Genomic DNA, 20,720 nt, shown 5'->3' with positions numbered 1-20,720 from the left:
CGTCTCTCATCAGCTCCCTCCCTCCAAGTCTCCAACTAATCCTTGGATTTTTGCTTTTTGTTATCGTCAGAACACTGTGTGTTTCTTGCCACTGCCGTCATTACACGTGTGTCCTGAGGGCACAGCAGAGCTTTGTCCCAATGTAGGAGTCAACCCAGGTATCTCACAACTTTTGTGCTCACTAAGACCCTGAGTGACAGATAGAGAGCTTGAAATCAGAAAACAACCATGAGTCCCTTTTTTCTATTGAGGCGTGGCAATTTTCAAATCTTGTTTCCAGTAAACATAAGGAGTGATGTTCTGCACCAAAGTCCATAGAGGAAATCAGCGATTCATCGTCATGCCACACAGGAATTGATAAACCACTGGTGCTACCATCATGAATTTCAAATATGTGATTTTGTGACACAAACACACAGAACAGTCAGCACTAACCTCATACAACCACACTTTAAAACACCCTAAACTATCCCATGAAGGCAATTTCTATTTGAAATCTGTGAAAAAATGTGGCTCATCATGCCTCTTTCTTCTCTGCTATATGTTCATAAATGATTTAGGGCTGCAACTAATGATTTGTTTGGTCGATAAAATGTCAGATTATGTTGAAAAAGATTGATCGGTGTTTCCCGAACCTCAAATGATGGTGTTCTCTTGTCTCTTTTTTCAGTTTTAACGATTTCTTTGTCAAATGGAGCAATGAAACCATTTAAAAACATTTAAGAAAAAAAAATCAGGGAACTTGTTTTAATTATTAAAACACATGTAGAGAAATGTGTAACACACACACACACACACACTAACCCTAACCACTTACTCTAATGACCTACTCTAACCTGAACCATAAAACATGTCTTCACCTTAAAATTCAATAATTTACATTTCGGGCATTTGCTTTTTGTCCCCATAAGGAAGACAAGTCCCCATAATGTGACTGTGGACACATATTTACGTCCTCACAAAATGAAGCAACAATAGAAGAAGCAGTTGAGAGCAGTTATTATAAAACGATCTATTTTCCACTATGATTCAGTGTCTGCCTGTAAACATCAGCACACACACACACACAGACACACACACACAGACACACACACACACACACACCTGTTTGTTTTAGTTAATGTCCGGACTCCAGACTTTAGCGACAGTATTTCTGTGGTTAAGCTGAGGCCCGAACAAAAGCAGGGTGTGTTTCATAATAAGGGGGATTGTTGTTTATTCACCGCGCAAGGTAAATATTGCGAACAGGGGCCACAAAAGCAGTTAAAAGTCATATTCCTCCACACAGGTGCACTCTGAACACACCAGACTCGTTTGTCTACACGTCGCGAGCTCACTGTTGATGTTTGTGCTGCGTTAACAGCCACGACAGTGAGTGTTTATCTTCTGGGCTACAAAGGTGGATGTGTCCCTCAGTGGATTGTGCACATCCATGCGCCTTTTGTAACCTTTAAACATAAAAAAAAAAAAAAATCCCACACCGTCTTCAAACTGAACAGTCAGGGGGAGACACTTGCATTGTTGTTGTGGTCAGTGAATGGATCTGTTTTACAGAGCGTGACTGAGACGAGGAGAGCAGGTGGGCCGGGACTGGGCTTCAATCAGGGTCTGAACACTCGATGGAAACACAATCATTCATTTTATGACCGGTTTTATTTACTTGTACCAGTGACACCATGACTCCACAGCTGTTCCACAAATTACGAGTGGGAACGTAAAATGTTATATTCTCATATTAAACACAAACAAGGTATAAAACCATCAGGGGTGCAGTGAGTTTATGTTGACACTTGGCTTGAACGTCACTTTGCTTTTTTTTATCTCTGTCCTTGGTATAAGTTTGTCTCAATAATGTGTCATGACATAAAAAAAAACAGCTGGAGAAGTCTGAGGACCTCTACTTTCTATTTCCCTAACTTGTTTCAACGTGGGCTGTACGAGTTTTTGGGTTGTTTTTGCCTAAAATTAGTAATGCAACAAATAACTATAGGTGTTTAAATTCAAGTGTTATCAGGAGAGGAGCAGTGCACTGTAGAACAGATCTACCTTTTGATTGACAGCCTACCAGGAAAAGACATGCATATAGTCAATTAAGAAAACTGTGTCTATTTTTATACACAGTATACGGCAGCACTAGACAAAAAGTCTTCACAATAAGCGATAGCCAGACGTCCAGTAAGTGATTCACAGAATCGCAGACGAAATTCCATTACAGAAAACCACTCGCTGTGTTTTAAAGGAGAAGCTTTGAAATAGAGGGGGATATATCAAAGTGTAGCTTTTAAAGATGTAAGTGTTCAGACTGCAACCTTTTTTTTTTATTATCATCAGTGGTTTTTAACAGAAGAAACTAAGAGTCTAGACCAGTGAATCTGAATTGTAATTACCAACACTTTGCTCTGATATCTCACTCCCTGGTGTGCGGCAGCAGTAGCAGCAGCAGTAGCAGCAGCAGCAGCAGCAGCTCTGTGTAAGTGTGACTGAGACTTCCTCACAGTAAGTGAGCAATAGCAGCGCAGATGGATACACACAATAATACACACACACACACACACACACACACAGAAAGAAAGAAAAAGCCACTTTTGAAGTTACGAGAAACTGCAAATGTCCAAACACACAACACGATTTATACCAAAACACATTCATATACAATGTGACTGTGTGAGAGTAGCAGGTTCCCCAAAGTGAAGCAATTCAATTAACCCCCCCCCCCTGCACCAATAAGGCATAAGTAGAAAAAGGCCTGCAGGGTGACCACCCCCTCCACCCCCTCCCCCTCACCTCTGCGCCCTCTCCCAATGGTGTGGTGACAGGAAAAATATCAAGTGAATTAGTGGAAACCTCAGTCATGTTCATTGTTCAGCCGATGTCTCCTCTTATTTAGGGGAGAGGAGGTGAGAGCCTGTGCGCTGGGAGCAGCTGTAAATACAATCACTCACAGAGCGGAGCAGTGAGCGGAGCAGCGAGCGGGCCGAGAGCTTTACTGCGGGGTGATGAGAGAACCAGCGATCCCAAAACCTCCGCTGTCCCCGAACGATCATTAGCGTAACAGCCCTCGAAAAAGAAAAGTCATAATGGAGCTCCCACGTACAAAATGCTTGTCAAATCTAGAGTGATTAATGGCACTGCAGTTTTCCACTGTTTCCTACCACGCTGAGCGGTGTTGTGTTATCATTTATTTTGCATTGAGGGTCTGAAGTTAATCTGTGCTTTGCTTCGTTCTGCTAATGTTTTTCTCCTTTTTTTTTTTTTACATTAGACGTTTCCATAACTGCACATGATGTATTCTGCACCTTGCTATCAATCTTGTTTGTGTATTTATGTTGGACGTACCCAAGCCTGCAGCTTATTGCATAATGAGTGCACGTCGCCACCTTCTAACCACGGTCATCAGTCATTTTACATCGCAGCGATGGTTGATGTTGATCCACTGCTGCATGCATCCAAACATTCAGATGTGCTGATTAGTGCATTTTCTAAATTCAAGTGTTTGAAACATTGAAAGTGTTCAGATTTAACGAAGTAACACAGAATGAGCAGGAACTCCCATGTCCTAAAAATGGTCATTTTCTCTATGGGAAATCACTATAAACGCTGCAAAGGACTGTTCATGCGCACTCAAAGTTGCAAAATCTGGGTTGCACACTTCCGCACGCGCTGTGCAGCCCAGTACCAGGGCCTTAAAGCAGGCATCGATCTGATTCGTTAAGTGCTTCATCAGAAACCTGAATCACTTTACATTGACAAACACATTCACAACAATGCTGCACAACCACAGTGTTGACTTATTGGCCCCTCAGTGGCCGTGCTGAAAGCCGTTGGAGCTTTGAAGCCTCTCGACTGCAGGGCAAAAACATGTCACTCATTCACTTTCATTCACTCCCCCCCCCCCTCTAAGTGACCCCCCCCTCCCCTGCCCAACTGTGGTGGGGGGCATGGGAAAGGAAGAGGCTTCATGAGGCATTCAGGTGTCAGCTGGAGGGATCTAGCCCAGTGGGATGAGATAGGAAGAGGAGTCCAGCACCAAACAGGCCAATTTGTGAATGCAGGCGACAGGTGTCTGGCTGCAGTGAAGACCCTTGTAAAACCAGCGCAGACCAGCAAAGCACCAGGACTATGAGGAACTCCACTTACCGCGTGGAAAACTCACAGATCACGTTTTCTGCATAAGTTCAGCACCCCCCCCCCCCCCCCCCCCCCGTTAATTTTGTGACCATGCTAGCGTTTCACAACGGATCACATAAAAAAATAGGAAAAAAAGAACCGCTTTCATGTTTGTGTGGGAAAGCTGAGATTGGCTGAGACCAGGCTTTAGTGGAGATCTGAGAGGCAGATATCAAGTCAACACTGGGTGTGAGGTTTTTCAGCAGAGACCCTTTAACCTTGACTGCTGACTTTCAGCAGGTTTCTCCCTCTCGCTCCGTGACACTGACAGTGTGGCGATTCTTCTCCGACTCTGGAACTGATTTCGCTGACTGAACCAAACATTATTTGGGACCATGGCCAACGTTTAGGTTCAGAGACAAAGGTCTCTCTGGCATGACAGACTCTCATTATCCAGAATGGCCTTGCATCGGCGATGGAAACCTCTGGGAATCCCGTCCATCTGTGACAGACCCTTGCCTCTATTTTGAAGGGTTAAGACAATAAGACATTTATATTGTCCCTTCCCAGGCTGAGCCTTAACTCATCCCCTTTACTGGAAAGAATTTAAGAGGCGACAGCTGGGGCCCTACAGGGCATGATCCCATCCTAAATCATTAGCAAATCATAGTCTTATTTTATACAAGCTGCCCGCTTCATCCGCTCTCTCTTTTTGTTTTTTTGCTCTCTGATCTGTTATTCCAGTTTCAAATGAATAATAAACTATCAGAGCTTCAACAAAAGAGCTTTCAGTCATTCAGATATTTTCTCAATGTAAAGAAATCAGATTAGAATCCACCTGCTTGGTTTTAAATACACACTGACCTATCACTGAAGACATATTAGTGTGTTATTATGCTTTGATAATAGGTTAAAATGTGTAATCTGTAATACAAGTGTTTTAATTTAGGGGCCGTCGGTGGAGTAGGTGGAGTTTGTCAGACATGTAGAGCAGGAGGCAGTGCTGAATAATTATGTTGTTTTCAAATTCAGAAAGGCTGTAATTGTTTATTTTACCGAGTTTGAGTTGAGGGAAACTTTAAAATCTTTAAGGTCTTGGATGTATGTACTTTATCTTCAGGATGCAATGAATCCTGGGATAATCTGGGCTGGGGAGGAGTCACCTTTGTCGGCTGCATTAGGAGGAGTTTCAAAGCGACACGGCTGAGTGCAGCCTCTGAAGGACGCGAGCCCTAAATTGAGTCACAGAGCGTTCCAATCTGTTACTCAGTGTTCTGACTCAGTAAACAAAGTATATTCAACTGTGTGTATCCATGGCAACAGTGCTTTTGCATTGTCCCGTGTTACTCACAGGTGAAACAGACACAACCGGGGGTTAAAACTGACGACCGACACATTTCAACATATCTTACAACAACAGCACAACAGCCCTCAAATAATACATGTAGTAGTTAATGTATCATGAGGCACTTTACTGTAAGTGATGGAAACAGTCCTTTATGATCCGAAGAAGCTTCTTTGACCACGCAACTGTTTTCTATCCCTTCATTCATCCAGAGGGAAACTGACCAAACAAACTTCTCCACCGCAGACAGACGCTCACACTCACGCATGAAAACCTGCAGGAGTAGCAACAAGTGGCTGCTGTCTGCATTGTTCTTCAGAGCAGCTCCACTGGAGCAGTTGTCTTTGATAGTAACTGCTGAGTGACGGGGGCAGAGAGAGGCAGATACTTGCCAGGTGAAAGAAAGATTCAAAGCTGCCATGCACGTTTGGATCATACGTATGATTTCAGAGCCTTTCACGCTGCGCTCAAGTCTGAGCTCCCCAGAGACCCATCAACCTCTGACCTGAACACAGGTCAATGACCAAGGAAAGGGAAACTGAAAGACGAGACACTGCAGGCAGAGTGTGTGTGTGTGTGTGTGTGTGTGTGTGTGTGTGTGTGTGTGTGTGGGAGAGAGAGAGAAAGAGACAGAGAGGGAAACAAACAAGGGAGGACAGGCAGATTAGAGATAAGGGTCATCCCACCACTGAGACTTGAGCTGGAGATCTCACTCCATGAAAGTATGCGGTGTGTGTGTGTGTGTGTGTGTGTGTGTGTGTGTGAGCATATTATCTACTGACTGAACCTGCAAACAGCATAAGCCTGAGGATGACAGATACCATCACAACAAAGCACTGCTTGTCCTCCAGCCACCATAATGCAAACACCCCCCCCACACACACACACACACACACACGCTGGTTTTGCATTCTTTGTGTGGACACTCGTAGGCATGATGCATTCCCCAGCCCCTTACCCTAACCTTAACCATCACATCTAAGTGCCTAAGGCTAACCCTAACCCTAAAACCAGGTCTTAATACTAAAGCCTGTTCTGTGGACCAGACAAAGATAGGTTTGCTTGAGTGGTCCACACAGCTTATTTAAGACATGTACAAACACACACACACACAGTCGCTGTAGACGTGTAAACATAGATATTTTTTTATGACTCACTTGAATTTGACTCCAAAAGGTACACTTCAGTTTCTTAAGTGTGGTTGGCTGTTTAATGGCAAGATAAACGGACTATTTAGATACTGTGGACTTAAAAGAGTAGTAACGTTTTAACTTTGAAATGTAAACAAATGTCTGTTGCAGTCATTCATTCAAGACTCTCTCTCTCTGTATATCTCTGAAAAGCAGTGTGTAGCTCTTGTGTCACCTGGCGACATTACGCTGCTGCACACAGGAAGTGATTTCCTTCATGCCAAGACAGAAAGAGGCAGAAACAGCAACACCGCGCCAGTAAAGCGAGACCACTGCAAACACGCTGGAGAAGTGTGACTGAAAACACAAATCACAAGCTCAAAAAAACCCCTCAACCTCAGGAGAGTCAATTACTCCCTTACATGGAGAGTCTTAGTTCTACAGATGAATAAAATTGCTCTGTCTGTCCTTTTTCCAAAAAATGTGGTATCATTTTTATCATTTCACGAACGGTGAAGAAGTTCAAGCTGCGAGAATATGATCCGAGCGCCCTGTGAGCGAGGATCAGAGGGGTCACCGCGTTCAGGGAAAGAGAGGGAAGCCATGGTGGCTCATTTCTGTTGTCAGTATTATTACCTCAGACAGCGGTGACTCTTTTCTGGCCGCAACATGAAAACTTTAGTGAGGCTGCACGAGGCAGACCAAAAGAGATGAATGGTATATTGTTTTATTTCAAACTGGATATTATGTCTGAGCTGTGATGGGATCAAGACTTTTCCATGACGTACTTGAAATGCCCAAAATGTTCCAAAAACAGACACAGAGGGAACCATCGATCAATTCTCCGTCTGCTCAGGTAATCTTTGATATCATATTCAGTCATGAAAGTCTTCCTTTCTTACATGTTGACAAATAATAACACATTTGAATAGACCGGTGGGAACATGTACTAGATTTAATCACAGATTCTATTTGTTTGTTTGTTGACCCAACTGTTCAGGTAACACTAGTTAGTTACACGTATCATCTGTCTAATCCCTAATGCCAGGGATGAGTCAGTAGCACCGATAGCGTCCTCTTGTCTAATGACCTATTTACCAGCTTTTAAAGCTGTCATAAATTACATGAAACATTTTAAACACCTCAGATCTGTCATTGCACTCACTATGGTAGTGACATTATGTGTGTGTGTATAATTTTTCCTGCAAAAAGGTAGAATAAAGTGTAAAGGAAGTGAGGAGAGCCAAAGCATCCAAAAAAAAAACAAAAAAGAACCTTTGCTCAGCTACTCAGAGCTGACACCGGAATCCTAGAGATCACACTGAGGATTTGTCTCCTTCTCCTCTTCGTCTGACATCTTTGCTCTTTTTCCATTGTTCAGAATTCTTTCTCGCTTCCTAATGGTTTCTGGAATTGTTACCGAGTATAATGATTATACCAGATATATGACATGTATTTTTTTCCCCTATTTTGTCACGGCCCGTTTGAATTAAACATACTGTGGACATAAGGAGTTATGAGGACTCACTGGTCAAACTCGGTAACTGAAACAAGAACCAATTATTCCTTTTGACGCCTCCTTGTTTACGTTTACGCTGCATCTAAAGCGACACAACAATAACAACAATGGTTTTCTTCATGATGTCGACATGAGGTTTAAATGAAGCAGCAAGATGTCCCGAAATGCAAAAGGGAGGTTGACACACTAGAAGGGTAACATCTGTCTCTAGCATCACAATCAAATGTAATGAGATTGTAAAAAAGCAATAAAGGATTAAATGTGGGTTTTTGTTTGAAATATCAGCCTCGCATGGTTCTTCTGCATAGTCTGCTTAAAATTAGAATTTCTTATATTTGCTCACACACCAATTAGTGAGAGGGAATTTGACCTCTGCATTTGACCCAAACACAACACAAACACGACAGGAGATTGGGTGCTTTGCTAAGGAGCCGTCCTGGGATTTGAACTGGCAAACCCTCCTATTGTATAGGTATAAATATGTAATATATACTGTATATGTATACATATATATATATATATATATACATATACATATATTATTATTTTTTTTAATAATGAGACACGCAGAAGTTGTTGGTCCACTGCAGCATCCATCATCATGTCCCAGTGTGATATTTTGTTTTTGGTGTTTGACATATTTGTGTATGTTTGACAAGGCAGCATTGAACCAACAACTCCCATGTTCTGTGAGTTAAAAATTCAGATTTTAGTAGCAGAGTACCAGCTGGAAAAGGCTGTCCAAAAGTGAATTAAAACAGCAAGTTATTGGCGACTAAAGCAGGTGTCAATTTAATGAGGTTAGCCTTATGTTAAGTGACTAAAACACTAATGTAGCATCCAGCCTACATGTCTCACACGGGTTATTTCTTTGTGCACAACCTGAACAATCCATTTAAATGTATTCCAAATCACAAATGTTGCATTTCAAATGGTGGATGTCACATTCTTGGATAAATAAAACTGCTCATGTACGCACCACATGGAAGACCTCAGCGTCCTGGGCGGTGGTGAGGACCATCTGGGGCTGGAGGCCGGACTGGAGGAAGAAGCCGTGAGCTGACACCGTGCAGCCTCCGCTGTGGTGGGGAGGGGGAGGTGAGAATGAATATTGGCATCGCCACGAGACACAGACACAGTATATTCCCACCGGGAGGAACCTGCTGTTAGCATTAGCAGTTTAGCCTCTCGTCACCTCCCACTCTTTTTCTCCTGCTGTAAAACTGAAGCAATAACCTGTCTCAGTCCGTCTATATTCTAACAGAAAGTGGACCCAACGATTGCCGCTCTTTCACCTTCTGTTAGGTGAAGAAACTTTTAGTATTGTAACGTTTTGGGTCCGTGTTTGTTGCTGAGTTAGCTTAGCAACTTCAAACACTCAGAGCCACACAGGAAGTGGGTGTTATAATTGAGTTGAGAGGCAAAATAAACATAAGCGCAGTATAACACAGTGTTTCCATCATGGCAGAGTTCAGCATGGTACAGTTTGGAATGGTGAAGCCCTGGGTTAGGCTTGTGTTTCCACTGAGAACAGTACTTTTACTTGGTATGCAGGGTGTGGGCTGTCAGCGAGCTACGTAGCATGACGTCGTACCGGTGCGATGACAACAAATGCGACGGTTTGTGGCTGTTTGTCTCAACAAGACGTCAAGCTTTGTATGAGAATAGAAGAAACCACAGTCGCAAGGGAGTGGTGTTTGCTTTTCTGTCACTCAATTAGCTGACTGCCGTGGGTGGAGCCGGTCTAGCTCCACCCAGACTGTACCATTAACTCTGGTACATCAAGGGAAAGGAATCAAAGAATGGAATGGTCGCTCAGGAAGTGGGCTACAATGCAGGGCATTGTGGGTAAACACAACCAAATCATAGGCATGTGTTGAGCGATAGCTGGGATAATGGCTCGTGGTCGATGTGGAGTGAAAACATGTTAAAAGCTCTGGAAGAAATATGGAAATATGACGAAAATATGTCACTACTGTGATGTTTTCAATCAACTGTGAGCTCTGCATTAACCAATAGATGATCGAATTTTCTTGTTCATTGTTTGTCTTCTGCGAATACGCTAAACACAACTTTGACTGAGGAAATAAGTGGAGCTAACAGCGATAAAGAATGATTACGATCCAAATCATGTGAATGAGAAGAAGCCGAACCTGACAAAGGAGCGCGAGGGCTGGATGCTGTAAATGATGGGGTCCTGGTTGTAGGTGAACAGCGTGGGGGCGTGGACTTCCACCGAATCCACTGTCAGCTTCACAGGTTGCTCGGAGGGAACAGCATAAGGCGGCGTTTTGCAGGTCAGCATAGTAGACGACAAGCTGGTAGTGGAGGTCAGAGTGAAGGTTGAAGGGCGAGGGGAGAGAGCAAACAGAGGATATATTATTGTGTTAGTGTGAACAGTGGGGGCCATTGTCCAAAGGACCCATTCAAGCATTTCTCCCAAATGAGTCCTGCAGACAATTCCTAATAAGTTGTACTGGAGTGGGAAAAGAGACAGAAAGAGGAAATGGGAAACGAACAGATGAAGGACAAATACTTGAACTTTTAACTTGTCTTGTGGCTTGCAGGCAAAACTGTAAAATTGCAGTACTGTCAAGGGAGATTTGTGACTCTAATAAAACTTTATTTTTGTGGAGCATCTTATGTGATGCAAAGTGAAGGGAAGAGAATAAGACAAAAGACTGAAAGGTAAAGAGATAGAGACTGGTGTGAACTGACCTCTGGATTTTACAGGCTGCTTTACCGACAGTCACCTCCTGCTTGTTCCCGGTATCCAGGAAAGCTCCTCTGATGGTCAGCATGGTGTTTCCAGACTTTGGCCCAAATGTCGGAAAGATTTCGTGGATTGCTGGCTCCTAAGTGCACAGACCAGCAGAAACTCGAATTTAACGCAGTCTAAGGGAAATTGCACATCATCATCATCAACATGAAAAAAACGGCATTAAATTGTGATGATGATGAGCTGAGTTTATCGTTTTTTTGGTAAATTAAAGAGAATAAAAAGAAGAGGCAATGTCCAACAATGAAAATACTAATGGTTCAGGACAAACTTCAAAAATCTATATTTGAGGAAGGTGGTGTTTGTTTGTAGACAGTGCAGAAAATCCAGTCACGTGATGTGAAAGCAACTTTGACTGGACAGGGTCTGGTTATCTTGGTTATTTTGTAGGGTTTTGCTTGGAACAATACAGGGATACTGTAAAAGTTGGTCAATTATTGTACACTGGTCCATGTCATTGACTTTTGTGATGATGTGAAATGAATAATCAATTTTTTTAATGAATGAAAACACTTCTTACCACAAAGGTGAAGCCGTCCATCTTGGCCACCTTGTTGAGAGTGGCGGTGATGACCTTCACTGTGTGTCCTGATGGGGTGAAGTTCCCAGTGAACACTGGGTAACACTGCATCTCAGTCCATCTAAATGCCAACAAGCCACCAAACAACATACAAACCAGGCATTATACCCAAGCATTCAAGTATTTATCCTAATTCAATGATGGTCCACTGCTCTGCAGCAATGCACAAAGAAGCCATCTTCATGTGGGACTGGGTCGGCGGTGTAATTAGCTCGTTTCTAGGGAAAGGGACTTTTGAATGGGCTGTTTTGAAAGAGTGGAAAGTCTGTATGCTGTGATTTTTTCCCCCCACCAATTTTTCAGTTAGGGTAGTCATGTGTTGAATGTGGCACACTGCTGGAGAAGTGTGTGTGTGTGTGTGTGTGTGTGTGTGTTGTTGCTCTTACATTCTTCCTTCAACACAATAACCCTTATAAAGCCTGCTCTGCCACTATAGGACGCCAGTGTACATTTTCTTCATCTCGTAAACACCAACCACTTCCCCGCCGTCTCTCTCTCTCTCTCTCTCTTTCTTTTCAAATAGTGCAAACACAGAATAGTCCGTACCTGTTGACACTGTCATGCCTGGGCAGTTTGCAGGGAGCTCCCGCCACCTCCACTGTCACCAGCGAGGCCTTGAAGTTCTCCGTCTTGTCGAAGCCAAAGTTGTGCCCACAGATCGTGATAGCCGTAGAACCCCGTATTGGCCCAGAGGTCGGAAATACCTAGTGAGTGCAGAGAGGGACATCTACATTTTATAAGTCTTTTCGAGAAACTGAGCTCACAGTAAGAAAATATCACAATTGGCAAAAGCTGTTTTCAAATACATACAGCTTTGGTTGCTACTCAGTCACCTCCACCCTGGTACCAACTTGTATGATCTGGATTTACAGTGCTCACTGCCTGATTTATGCAGTTATAAATCTATACCCCATTGTGCTGTAAAGGCCTTTTGTGTTACTGAGAAATATATAACACAAAAACAAATGTAATTAAAATGTTCTTAAATCGAAAGGAATGATTTTGCAATAACATTACAGTATGATCCATGTATCCTTTCCAAATTTTTTCTCCAGCACCTGACTCCTCTGACTAAGTAATCACTTTCCCCTCACCCACATATCCTACATCCAAATGTTGTTTTCAAGCTACGTCAGTGAGTTACAGCTCCTAAAAAGAGAGGCGTTTTTACAGCCCTGTGTCCCATTAACCCATTTCGTTGTGATTGGGTTCTCCTGTACGCATGGAGACAGTGTACCAGCATGAGGTGAGAGCGAATGATCTCCACCCACAGACAGCTCAGAGAAGTCTCACAGTGTCACAGTGGTGTGAAATAGGACAGCGCTTACACTGCAAACATATGGATTCCAGGTCTAACACAAGGACAGATTATATCGAAGGAAAGAGTGCTTCAAAAAAGTGAGTCAGCAGAATGCTGGACCATTCTAAATCATGCTTTTCTGAATGTTCTTGCACTCCCTGAGACATGGACGCTTGCTCTCAGTGAAAAAAGGAAATACAAGGAAAAACACACTTCAGCCTTTTAAGGAAAGGCTCACCTAATTATGATATTTTAAGAATATGTTTGCTGCTTTATGTCACTGCTGGACAGCCTCTTCAACCGTGAGTGTAAACCTCCCACGCTCCCACACCAGAGTCCATAGAGGAAATACTGGTGCTGCTGGTCTCCTGCTGCCTGATTTGGTAAGGGTTTGTCACTTAGGTAAGTCTGAATGAAGGATTTCACACACAAGGCACTGATTATGTGTCGGCCGCCTTGGTTACCTCAGTGATGACTGGTGTACAGAACTGTTGTGTCCAGGCGGAGGAGGAACACTGGTTGGCTCTTGTGCAGCGCCCATCACACCATCCACATTCAGTCACCCTGGACAGCAGCAAGCAGGACGTACAGGTGGTGAGCTGATCACAACCGGGGCCAATCAGAGGGATCTTGGTGAGCTAAGAGGAGGACGAGAGTAGAGTTAATGTGAAAGCGCTTAGTGTGACCCTTAAAATCTGGGAATACTTAGGTTGAGAAACAGAATCAGGGTGTTGTTTGTGTTCTTATTATTCTCCGTGCTTCCAAGCTCACCTTGTTTCCTGTGGCCATTAGCAGAGCGCCCTCTGAGTCGCTGCCGTCCAGCAGGGCCACGCTGGAAGAGACAGGTCTTGAGTCCAGGCGGATGTTGACGTGAGGGGATGCAAATCTGGAGAACAGCACCTAAAGAAAGTAGGACATGTCATTGACTGGAAATATTCAGCCTTCAGAGGATACATACATGGAATTTTAATACCAGTTAGTTAGAAGTGAAGACACCTCTTGGATGAGAGGCGAAACGTCTTCAACTCCAGTCCAGTTGCCTACAGCGGAAGATGACTCTGACGTGTACGACTGACCTTCACAAACTGTTCACTCCCTGCACCAAAATCCAATTGCTGCCGTGTTTCCTAAGTGTGTGTCACTTAAATGACTTCAAACACTATACTCACAAAATAACACATTAGGTTTTACTACTGGAGGCAGCAGTGAATCAACAACTCCTGTGGGCTGTGATGTAAAATCACAAATTTTCTCTATGGACTTTGGTGCAGGATAGTGACTTAATCAACTATAGTTTCCTAACAGCAAACGACAGTAGTGAAGTAACTACAGTAGTTTTTATCTGACCCCTCCTGGCATGGAGGGCTCTCATTGTGCTTACAATGAGGGCGAGTGTCAGTGTCTCAGGCTGGTTCCTGGCGCTGGCTTTGTGCACAGCGTAGTCTGTGTTGGCTGTGTGTCAGTACCTCAGACAAACACACATCAACAAAAACAAACAAAAAACTGAACTACCCCTTGAATAAATGTTAAGAATTGCATGCCCTTTGTGTTTCGCCACATATAAACAACAAAAAGTAAAAGATCAGGCCCGTGCACTGGCGACAACTGTTGTTTAAATCTACCATACAATTTAAATCAAATCAAACAGATGTAAGTGAGGAGGTGATCTTTTTTTCACCCATCCCTGCGGCTCTTCATTGTTGCTATGTTTATTTTGAATAATAGTTCACACTGTTAGCAGGACACTGATACGTGGCATGAAGAAAACAAGAAGTAACACAAACCAAAAACCTCCGAGGATGGGAAACAGCGAAGACCTCAACAAGCTTTGTTTGGCACCACACCAGCAGAATTCTGGCTGGGAGGTGGTGACTGGAATATGATCCAAATTATGTTGTCTTTCCCTGGGAGATGCCTCGACTGGAGTTTGGCTGATTTTAATGGATCCATTGTGTAAAGTGGATTTGTATTTAAGGTATGTCCGTGACGGTGCTTCATCCGCTTTCGAGGTTGGGAAATGAAAATTCCCTTTTCACGAAATACTGTTCATTTTGAATTGTGGTGACAAGACAATTACAGGTGTACAGAAATCGGTTCCTGACATGTCGGTTCCTATCCAGAGAGTCAATCTACATATACAATATCAGGCCTCCAGCTCACCGAGGTGGGTGTACGTTAGATTGCATGCAATTAGCATTTGACAGCTATAAAATTAGGCTGGGATCAGTTTACAGTTTACTCCGCCTGAAGTCATAAAACCGTCTTAGATTACCGAACGTTACGCGACACGCAACTCTGAACATGTTACAATAAGACATAAATATGTTTTAGTTTTAACGTCTTGCAATTTGAAATGTGAAATACCTTCTTGTAATGGAGGATTTCAATCTGGTAGTAAATGTTTAATGGGGGCAGAGACCAAGACGATGCGTCTGCTGAGAAAAACATGTCTTGTCGTGGAAACACACGCACGCACGCAAACACACACCTGGAACAGTGTTTATCATCTGTGGTTCTGCAGCAATTACAGGCCTCGGAGCAAACACATCAGAACAGAAGAGAGTCTCCACCGGAGTATGCGGTTGCTCCAGTAACATCATGTACTTTAAAATTATATCGTTGCTTCTGTCGTACACATAAACACACACACAGGAATAGACACAGTGTGTGCACACAAGCAAATACACTTTTGTCAGAAGCTTCACATATTGAGCGACATGATAAATAGTGAAAAAGAAAGTGCTGTTTTTCCCTCTCCATCTACTTATTGTGAGTCTGAGATTCCAGTGAATACCTTAAAACCTCAGCATTGTAACTTTTAATGTGATTTTGTTGGTTGGCCAATACACCCTTGCCTCCAGTGTCATGCCTCCCACTGTTTGAGCCCCATGATCAATGTTAGCTTTGTAACAGCGAGCATAATGGGTGGCTTTCCTATGGAGGATGAGGCCATACAACAGGCTGCTCTCTGGAGTTAATAGCAATGTAAATTACAGCTTATTGTATTAAGCAGGCGGGGGGAAGTTTGGCCTATAAACACGACCACTGTGTTATTCCCACAGTCGGCCAAGTGAAGCTGAGGGAAACACTTCCTGAGCCAGAATGGAGTCCATCGAGACGAACAAGGCCCTTTTTCTTTCACTGCCTCTACTCCAAGTTCCCTCCTGCCTCGTCCACGGGGAGCGACCAGGAAACTTGAATGCATGACATGTTGACAGGCTCCTTTTAACGCACTAACAATGAAACGACCTGCAGCAAACACGACCACGTCTCACACGGCGCTCGCCTTGGATTGAAAGAGCAGGTGGCTGGAGGGTCGTCAGTTCAAATGCCTGCGCGTGAAGATCGGGGCAGGGAAAGTGAAGGGGGCCCGTTGCAGAGAGACACTGGAAGACCTTCGCTTTTTTAGCTATCGTGTCTATTTCTCTGATAATGTTGTCGTCATAAAAGTATGCACTGCACTTGTTCTTTATTGCTACTGCGCGGTCAAATAAGGAAACATATATGTTTCTTCACTATCATGGACCATACATGACCAAGGAATCTGCCAAGAAGTCTCCTTACGATTTAATAAACCGATGGAAAGGATGGACAAAGCTTTACGATATTTAATTAATTAAATTATTAAATACAATAATAATAATAATAATAATACATCGTATTTTTATAGCGCTTTTCTTAACACACAAAGACGCTGTACATACACAAAACGACAAAACAAAAACAAAAACAAAGGACAGGACTGGGATAAAACAATGGGAAATAGACAGTTAAGTGTATGCAGTTTTGAACAGGACAAAGAAGATTTAAAACAAATTTGCTTTTTTTTACTGTTCACTTTTGTTTCTTTATCACTATCCTTAATAATTCTTGCATTCCAGTGCTGTCTCTTGTAAAGTGACATTTTATTCCTGTCTCATTTCCTATGTTGAAAATGTCATAAACAAATATTATGCATAACCATGTTTTACAGTTAATAGAAATCACAAACCTCAGTCTCTTGTAATGCAAAAACATCATGTCCCTCTTGCCTTTGTTAAATGTTACTTTCTTTAACCAGTTAAAACAGTACCAGCAGCAGGATTATTGAGATTTCCCAAATGGAATAAAGCTTTTTCCAAATATCAATTCTTCACCTGTCAGATTCTTTCTTGTATGAACCTTCAAAAACTCTTTCCTGGAAAACTCTCTAAGTCAAGAAAAGGGCAATTTATATTCACACGGCACATACAAACAAAAAAACAGGACATAATTACTCGATGACATGGACAGTAACAGTGTAACAGTGCAGGACAGCTGCTCTCCTCTTTAAATCTTCTAAAACCCTCCGGCTAAGACAATGAACTTCAGCCAATTCAGAACACACACAAAAAAGGATTGAGGGAGGACTGGAAGGGTTTATGCCGGAGAAACACGCAGCGACAGCTGCGCGGGACACTCAGCGTCACAGTCCGAAATGCCGTGTGAGGGAACGTGTCAGCGAAGCTCGCCCGTTCACCATTAACGTGCCGTTCAGCTCGTAAGCCCCCTCGCACCCCACTACCTCCGTCTCCACCCGCCGTGCAGACACACATCCCCCCACCACGTCGTGCAGCTGTCGGCCCCTTTTTCCACGTCTCTCCTGCGTTCCTTTTTTCCATGCACATCTTTACATTCTTGTGTTTCAAAAACACTTGAAGTCATTGAGCTTTTACTTTGTGTTTCATTCCTTTTACCATTGTTTCTTTTCTTTTTGCCTCAGCACTAATGCACCAATGCGGCGCCATTTCCTGCACTTTACTTTTTACAAAGCAACATATGGAGACGTGTTGGTAGAATGGATGGGGGACTAAATCAAAACGGCTTGAGTACATATCGTTTGCTGAGAGATGTGCGTCCATAATGTCCAGTTTGTCCAGCTGAAACGTCTTATACTCACAAGGATGAAAGTCAACCCGCTGCTTTCATCTCGCTCCCGTCCAGACTTGTGTTTTAAACCAAGACTGCGGGACATGACTTCATCAGTAATCAGTTTTTAATTGAACGTCTTATACATGCACAGGTTGTCTTTGTGACCATACAACGCACACACACGGTTGTGTGGAGTTGATCGGACATAAATAATGTTTCACTCAGGCACAAAGAAAGTTATAGAAAAGCAGACAGACAGACAGACAGACAGGCAGGCAGTTGAACTGGTATTTGCTGAAGAGTAGCGACTATGTGTTTACCTGATTGCTTTCCCTTATTTTGTGAAGGATGGTTAGTTTGGTTTCATACTCTCATGTGACTTGTAAACACTGGCTCAAGCACAATTTCTGTGTGACCAGCTGACGCAGTTGTGCTTTGTATTAGAGCCACGCGGCTCGCAGCATGCTCCACGGCCAGTCCACCACTATGTGACCTCTAACTTAAACGTACACATGTCCAGTTACAACCAAAACCTGAGCATTTGTGATGCATTTGACACTGTTGAGGAGGACGTACGTGTGCACGAGCAACCTGAAACACACCTGCTAACATCGTGTCTCTGGCCACTGCTGTCGCTGCTGTGGAGGCACAAAGACAGAGACATCTGACATCTTAGCCTGTTTGTCTACTCGCCCTTAGCCTACATGAATATTTGCATTTGGGTCATTATCTGTCTGTTTACCTTTCAAATAGCCAACAATCAACATATTGTGGTTTCATACAGTCGCCAGGATCACAGAGCTTCACACCCCCCTCAACCCCACCTCCCTTGTATCTACAAGGATCTCGAGAGTCCAATTGACGGTAATGGACCTACAACACACAAAGCCACATCCCTGTTTGATCTAAAAGTCCAAGAAAAACATTCACTGTGTCAGGATAAACATATTCTTACTTAACTTAACGAAGAAGGTTTCAAATTTAAAATGATATTTAGACTAAAAACACACATTCAGCCAAATTAAACCTGAATGTCTGCCTGTCGTTTGCTGCAAGGAAGACTGGCCCCATATAGGGCCACATAAACACTTAAACCTCTTAGATACTCAAAAACCCTTGAGCAACAAACCTCAGACTATGTGGTTTTTGTCAGTGGTGTCATTTAAATGACTTGTAATCCAGGCCAGTGCTTGAACATGCATACCATGTTTACAGCAGGAGACAGACGGAGACATATAGTCCATCTTTGCACCTTCTCTGAGACATAAACATCGTAGTTAAGGTGGTTTGGACCTGGTGAACTCTTCACCTCACTCAGTAAATGCTTCCCCCCTTCACTTTCTTTCAATGAGTGCTAGAAGCCTCCCATCACACGTTCATTCAAATGTCAGATGACTTAAACCTCTAAAACTAAAGAAGCTGTAGTAATGAGTCATGTATGAGATGCTGAAAGCTGCTGAGCTAAAGAGCAGAGGAAGGTGGAGCCCACTGCTGCTGGATTGTACATTGATAGGCCAAATGGACTGTGTTTGTTCAGATGGCTGACAGCAATGCAGGCTTTGTGCCCAGCTCACTGAGCAGAGGTCACAGCAGAGCAAACTGTGCAAACAGAAAGGTCCGTTTGCTCGGCCATAGTTTCCTCCAACTTAGCCTCTAGAGCTCAGGCACCTGCGGCTGACTCTGTGTTGTGTCTCCAGCACTGAGCTTTTCACTCATCACGTACTGACATCCTGCCAAACGGCACCGGTCACTACACCGTCAAACACCCTGCCAAACTGGTAATATTGTGAAAGTTCATCCCAGTCTTTCAAAGGTGCTCGGCGAGAAGTAATATACCTGTATGTGGCGTCCGTCGGCAGTGCCCAGGTACGCCACCGCGCGGCCATGGACTGGTACCACGGTTATAGAGGTAACCAAGGTGTTGGTCAGGTCTTTGTGCCAGTACTCCAACCTTTGCACAAACTGGGTCACCTGCAGGCGGTACTTGCCCTCTTTCCCTTCGTGGATTCCCTCATGGGGGCCACAGTCGTCGGACGAACTCTGCAAAGAAACCACAGAAGTTTGCTTAAGTTTAGAAAACTTTTATGAGATTAGCAAAGAAAATGATAGTTTACACATATCTGTAGAACTAGTACATTTTGGAACCCATTGGAAAGACTGGCTCACATTGTCAAAACAGATTTCTCCCCTGAAGCGTTCTTGTAATATCATATCATGTTGAATTATTTTCTTTCATATTTGCTCTGATGGGGGAGGGTTAAGAGCCAAACCTCCTAAGCCCCCCTTAGCTCTTCTTTCATCAGACCATGCTCGTAATGGAGGTCTCGGCATGATAGTACCTCTAGGGCAAGTACATGTTTTGTTAAACAGAAGTCTATGGATGGCAGGATTTCATGGGAAACAGCAAGGAGACTTTCATGCTGTTTTTCATTCCACGAAACCATGTTCCTTTTTTCTCTCCAATTGGGCAACCCTACTTTTTCCTGCAGCTTCCCAGCCTGCACTTCCTCTACTGCCATCTCCTCTCTTTGAGTTGAAAACCAGAAAGTGCCACTTCAGCTCCCCCCTTGATTTTCAAACGTCACTGGGTTGTGTATTGTGTTGTGTCTGAAGCCTTTGAAGCATACAGTGAAAGTACAGCGTCCAGCCGGAGCTGCATTCAGTAACGCTGCTCTCTCCTCTCACTGCCCAGCGTTGCCCTCTTACCACTGCGGCTCTTTTTGTGTTCAGTCACGGTCTCCTGTCCCTGCCTCAGGTTTCATTAATTATTAATGACCCAGGGGTGACAGGGGCCTCTTGCGGCTCTTAAGGTCCTTGACCTGGCCGCTTGACCGGCCCTATAAGCTTTCTGTTGTTGTTGTTTTTCAGCCACAGTGGTTAATGACCTCCTCAGTGAAGTCACAAGAAGAGGGGCATTTACCGGTAGAATGATTTTGGACGCTTTTCTTTTAAAAGGCCTTGACTGTTCCATCAGCGTATACAGTTTTAACAGTAGACCCCTAACCCCAAATTATTTATGACCTGAGAGGGCATAAGTGATTTTACTGCACCAAACAAATGCGTTTTAAAT

The 20,720-nt window shown here is 43.5% G+C and overlaps 1 protein-coding gene across 1 annotated transcript in view; it reads right to left on the bottom strand.

The window, feature by feature from the left end:
* The window catches only part of met (MET proto-oncogene, receptor tyrosine kinase), a 67,966-nt gene that overhangs the window by 22,488 nt on the left and 24,758 nt on the right, over positions 1-20,720 (bottom strand). The window contains exons 3-10 of the mRNA XM_058645942.1: positions 19,487-19,690; positions 13,532-13,660; positions 13,225-13,398; positions 12,007-12,164; positions 11,401-11,521; positions 10,820-10,956; positions 10,255-10,419; positions 9,081-9,180 (exon numbers count right to left, since the gene is read on the bottom strand). Of these exons, the coding sequence (XP_058501925.1) occupies positions 9,081-9,180; positions 10,255-10,419; positions 10,820-10,956; positions 11,401-11,521; positions 12,007-12,164; positions 13,225-13,398; positions 13,532-13,660; positions 19,487-19,690 (1,188 nt within the window). The remainder of the gene's footprint in view (positions 1-9,080; positions 9,181-10,254; positions 10,420-10,819; positions 10,957-11,400; positions 11,522-12,006; positions 12,165-13,224; positions 13,399-13,531; positions 13,661-19,486; positions 19,691-20,720) is intronic.

The sequence above is a fragment of the Solea solea genome, chromosome 12, assembly GCF_958295425.1.
Source record: "Solea solea chromosome 12, fSolSol10.1, whole genome shotgun sequence".
NCBI classification, from domain to species: Eukaryota; Metazoa; Chordata; class Actinopteri; order Pleuronectiformes; family Soleidae; genus Solea; species Solea solea.
The sequence above is the reverse complement of the archived record's forward strand: the minus strand, read 5'-3'. Positions and strand labels throughout refer to the sequence as shown.